General features: G+C 39.7%; 1 protein-coding gene across 1 annotated transcript; it reads right to left on the minus strand.

Annotated features, from left to right (window-relative positions):
* Positions 1-2331: 2331 nt before the first annotated feature.
* On the minus strand, positions 2332-3207 carry LOC308141439 (RING finger protein 222; the record flags this gene model as incomplete). Its single annotated transcript, XM_080511604.1, has 1 exon — positions 2332-3207. The coding sequence occupies one exon, from the start codon at positions 3205-3207 to the stop codon at positions 2593-2595; it is 615 nt and encodes a 204-aa protein (XP_080367730.1). The 3' UTR covers positions 2332-2592.
* Between the last annotated feature and the right edge of the window lie 2793 nt (positions 3208-6000).

Raw genomic sequence — 6000 nt, forward strand, 5'->3', positions numbered from 1 at the left:
AGGCAGACATTTCTCTGAATGTGACGACTTAGGTTTCTCACGGTAGGCTACCAGGGCAGAAAAGTTGGCATTTTGACTTAAAAATGTTAACTGGGGCTTGTTGGCATGTGTTTTTACTAGTACAGCACAGTGTTACCGTAATTTATTTTATCCACCTTAACTGGAACTTACCGCCACTTTAACGCATGCACTCATATTCATTATAGGTGTGATTATTATGCTGCTAAAAGAGAAAATAAAAAAAGGGTTGTCTGTACTCCCCCATAACACAAGTCATAACTTCATGGCATATCTGAGTTCAGTCATTAGAATTCACTTTAACTATTTTCATACACATGGTTGTAGGAATTACTTTTTTGTGCACAAAATGGTACACACCACTTTTTCTACCATGCTTTTAATATTCACTATTTTACTTTTTCTGACTCGCCTCATCACCAAATATATTGGTCAGTGCTAATGCCAAGCTTGTTTACATTTTTCTGTGTAAGGGAGGGGGGTTAAAAATAAAGGTTAAGATCAAAAAGAGCCATGCATGCGCTTAGATAGTCTTTTGATAATCCATGTTTTGTGTCAATCACTGTCTTTTTAGGGATTGTAAGAAGGGTTAATGAATACAATGAAGAGATGGATTCTCCCGAATGTGGATCACGCCGAGTGGTCCTTTGTGGGTTTTTTGAGCAATACGGTGGAGGAGTGGAAGTTGCCTGTGGACGTACTGCCTCCTTCTGCTTTCACTAATGTACAAACTCAAACCTGCCGCTTTTCGAGCCCACCATGCCCACCCTCTCCTCCTCTGCTTCTCTGCATATCAAGTGGAACACAGTGTGTACTGTGAAGCCTACCTGCAATCCTAATCAGAATGTCAGAAATAAATATATAAATATATATATTAAACTCTACATTTGTAATAACTTCATCTGGATAGTGTTGGTTTTATTTCAGCATGTTTCAAGTCTCGTCTTCAATGCATAGTTTGTACACGTGAATATTTCCATGTTCTTCAGATTTTAACTGATGCAAGATGACTATATTACACTGATCTGACATCATTTTAAAAGAAATGTGTATAGCTCCTGTGTCTACAACTTTTTCCTTTTCAACAACTCCTCTCCTCAACACTAATACATTTACAGCTCTGATGCTGTACAACTCTACTCTCACCTTGGAAATGTATACAATGGCTTATGTAAACTTGTAAAATGTGAGGAACTGAATTATTTATTTAACATTTGTGATCCTGTCACAATTGAGACACATCTATTTCCTCAGTGACTCGACGGCTTGAAAGACAGGTATGTAACTTTAGTGAATCAGGTAAGTGCAAAGGATTTGACAACTCAGGTGCGGAACCTGTGTGACTGGCTCAGCAGGATAGGGGGGGGGGGGGGGGGGGGGTTGCCCCTGCAGGAAACTGGGAGTGTACACACACGCATGATATAACTTATGATAGTTCGGCACTGACAAAGCTTGATGTGTAAGGAAGTCTTTGATTTGTAAAGTGTCAACAACCACGAATAAGACACAAAAACTCTGTTACAGTTAAACTTAATCAACTTCAACAAAAACAGTCCTTTTGTGTTTTCAACTAAATCCCTTTAATTGTTGGTTTGATTTGAATGCGTATGCAAGTTTTTGTATGCTGTATTTAAAACAAGGCTGTCTCTCCACTTTAAATCTGTAAGAGTTAGTGGTGAATTAATATGAGCGCCCAGTAGCAGCTCTCATTACAGCAATTAACCAGACACAGGTCATACTTATCTCCTTCAGACTACTAGGCGCATCAATTATTTCTCACAGTTTTAAAGGCAGCTCTTTTACACTATGAACAATGGGAATCTCCCATATAAGGTATTGCAAGGGACTTTATTATATCTCGTTGACTTCAACTATTTATATTGCAAGTATTTCCTCTTTGAATTGCTAAAGTGTCAGTCGCCCTCTAATGTGGAAGAGGAGGGAGTCTGAGTGCATCTACTTGCACTTAAACTGTAACATATTCATTTTATTTTAGGGACAAATGCAGACAAACTATTTGGAGGGTGGAGTTCGAGGTTGTAGCTCTGTGGCTTTGCTCCAAATTATTATCTCCTGGAAACAGGATTTAACGGTATCAACACAACTTCATCAACAATGCATTTTAGTACAGTTTTTCTTTTTTTTCTTTTTTCAACTTACAAAGTCTTAAAGTATTTACTCCTACAATAATGGGCATTTTCCTTTATTTCTGAACATGTACTTTCCATAAAACCAGTCCAACATGTCACAGACAGGAATGTCCAACAAAGAGCCTTGTATTCAAGGCCTTGGACAGTTGCTTGGTGATGCACATTAAACGGCATGAGCATGTGAACCAATCTTTTTGTCCACAAAACAAAGTCATGGAAATGAGTGTCTGCACGTCTCCAAACTCGTGCTTATTTGTGATCTAAACTATGCAATGGGACCTTTAGTAACACTTTCAGTCCTACTCCTTGTAACAATTAGTCGAATAAACTATTGTTCACACATTTTAACATGAATTGAGAAGTTGTTCATCATTTGGGTTAAAAGTCATTTTTAAATCTCCCAATAGAAGTTTGTTCCACTGAGTTACCCCAGCAGAATCCAGGGTAAAATCACAGCCACCAGAGCCAGTATGGTGAATGCTGAGAGCAGCACGAGCAGGCACTGTGATGTGGTACAAACCCTGCGCCTTCGCCTGCGCTGTGGATGAACCACGGTCATCACGACGCTGAACGAGTCTTCCTCGACCATCGGCCTCCCTTGGGCGCTTATGATGAAGATCTGTGATGCGTTGTGTCCGGGACTGACGAGCCTCTGTCTGCGGACTCGTCGAGAGACGCCTCTGAGGCAGCGGGTGATCCAGTTCCGCCTGTTCCCGGGGGCGCGCCGTGCGCTCTGGAGCGGCTCCGGCGGCAGGGGAAGCGGCACCTCCAGGGTCTGACCTTCACCCGGGTCCTTGTCTGCGACGAGAGACAGGAGCGACTCTTTTTGTCTCCTGATGAACGTGAGATGCCGGCAGATGGGGCAAGCGATCGTCTCTCTGATATTCCCATCGCTGTTGATGCTGACCAGAGTTTTTACGAGGCAGTCGTGGCAGAAAACGTGTCCGCAGCTCAAAGTCCGCTCAGTCCCCAGAAGACTCTCGTAGCACACCGGACACTCGTGTGCGTCCTGCTGGTTCTCATCCTTGTACATCTCCATGTGTCGGGAAAGTCGGTCCAGGTGGAGTCCTGCTTGTGTTTTCGTGGACTCAGGTCGTCTCCAAGTTGTCCTTCCGACTCATGGCTTTCGTTTGGCTGTGGGTGGAGGCTCACTGATGCCTGGTAAAACAGGGTCTTCCACCTGCAGCAGAAATGACTGATTCCCCAAATCCACCAGAGATACTTGTTCTCACACACACATGAACTTGTCAGTTCATTCACTGTTAAAAAAAAAAAAATAGCTATGAACCCATAGTAAGTTATGCTGTATAAGGGACAATTTATTCAAATAAGTGTATATTCTCATTCATCCAGGCAGAAGGCATCTCAGAGCAAAATGAATCAGGTCAACTGAACATTTGTAAAACTCACGTGTTTCCAAATGTCTTTTTTTATGTTCATAAAGTTACAAACAGCAGTGCTTCAACATCTCTTATCCATTGTAAATATTGTGAACGTTGACATGAAAAAAGTCTTTCCTATTGTCATCTCAATTCAGGTCTAAACATATCTGTTTGGATAAATTACCTAGCCTGTAAGTTTAATTTGTATTCACTGATAATAATAATAATAATAATTATTATTATTATAATAATAATAATAATCGTCGTCATCATCATCATCATCATCATCATCATCATTATCATCATCATTATCATCACAGTAATCATAATAATACATATTTTAAAACCAATCCTGATAAGAGATCATTGCAAAAAAACAAAAAATCAAGATCACTCTCCTTGCTCTATCTCGCCACCTTGTGGGCATTAACATAAAACATAATGCAGCTTTAACATAAAACAATATTTGAGCAGGAATAAATGAATTAGCAAAGATGTATGGGTAAAATGAAAGCCTCATTAAAGATGCTCATCAGGACAACAAGCAAGAGCTTCAGCAGGAAGCTGATCCACTTCATTTAATTCAAATGCAGAGCCTGTTATCAAGGAGAAAAGCACATTCACACCAAATGAAATAATCTTTCTTGGAATTGTAGGCATTAGTTTGAGGAATAGCAGGAACAAGCACAGTCTGTATCTTATCTTAAATTCCATTCCAATCTTACACAGGCAAAAAGACATCAATTGAAATACTTAGAAAGTGAAGATACAGACATTAAAGACCTGCTTTTACATAGGATTGATTTACTCACAGTGACCCAGCAGGTTGCAGGTCATGGACTATGTTTCATGGGATGCTGTTCTCTCTTGCCTTGTTAGACTCAAAACTAGCAGAACATAGTGAAATGACATGTAATGATTCCCTCAGTCCATCAAGTGGCAGGATATACTTTATCTTTCCATGAGTCAACGAGCTGTGGTGGGAAAGTCTGTAACCCTGAGTTGGATAACAGAAGGTGAAGAATACATAAGATTTTTACACTAAATGTATCTGTGCTTCTGTTAGAATAAAATAAGAAATGTATCAAGATATTTTCACATCATTGATGTGATAATTTGTTTCAGTTACTGCAGGTCATTGGTCTTGATAGGAGTGTAAAAATAAAGTCTTATCACTCTCGTCTCAGAGTGAGAATATCCCCAGCTGGAATCCCAGTTGGGCTTGGAGGCCTTTCTGTGTTTGAATGTTCTTTTCATATCTTCTCATAGATATCCTGGTTTTTTGCCACTGTCCAAAGAATATGCATTTGAAGTGTGTGTGTGGTCGTCTGTCTCCTTGTACTGTATATGCCCTGTAATGGACTAGTGACCTGACCAGTGCCTTCACACATCATCATCTGAGATCGGATTTGGATATTGCATATGCTTCTCAAAAGATTTTTATTCATTCCATATAATTTAAATAGTTTCACACTGATAATTCAATTTTTTAAGTCATCAAATAAGCCTTTCATGTCAAGAACAGCTCACACCCTGTGGTTTTGCCTGTTTCGCCTTTTGCCCTCCGGCAGACTCTACAGGTGTATCAAAGCAAAGACTCCGAAACTGTTTCTTTGCCAGTGCCATAACCACCCGAAGTTCACACATTCACTGATTCACACATATTCTGCAAGTCACATACCACACCTCCACAAACAACTCAAACATCTGATATGAAAGATCTGTGATCTATTGACACTATTTTGGTTGTTACATTCAGTTCATATTGGACTGGGAGAGGATCAGCTCTCCTATTTTGTTGTACAGTTTGTAACAAAAACAAAGACTTCTATTTGTATCTCTATTATATGTCTTAGAAAGGGGGGGAAAGTAAGCCTTTAGAATCACAACCATTAATATTCTACAAACATGCACATTTCTGCCGAAATTATTTCATAATAAACTAAACCGTTTTTTATGAAAAAAAAAAAAAAAACCAAACAAACTGTAATCCCACAGTGAAAGTCATACTGTTACAAAGGGGACACGCGTTTTATATCTTGTTAATTCGGTATTATATTCGTATTTTATGCCAACAAAAAAATGTAAATGGAAGTAAGCCTTTAATTAAACAGCCCTTAATATTTCATCAGGTTTTCTATCCCCAATTTCTTCCCCTGGACGCCATACATATAACAATAAAAATGTAGAACATATTCGAAACACTTCATATTTTCATTATGTTACAATTTTATAGGCAGTTAGCGTCAAAATGCATCTTATTTTGACATGTCCTAATATGTTTGTGAATGTTGTTTATTCCTGTACAGACGGTACGCCCTGTAGTCGCCATGGGAACCGCAGTGCCGTAAACCCACAGAAAGGTGTGGCAACTCTGCCGGGCTCTGACGTACTCGTGGGCTGACGTCAGCACGTACGCCCATGTCTGAATTGACGTTGGTTCCGGGAGA

Source organism: Blennius ocellaris (assembly GCF_963422515.1).
Source record: "Blennius ocellaris genome assembly, chromosome: 16".
NCBI lineage: Eukaryota > Metazoa > Chordata > Actinopteri > Blenniiformes > Blenniidae > Blennius > Blennius ocellaris.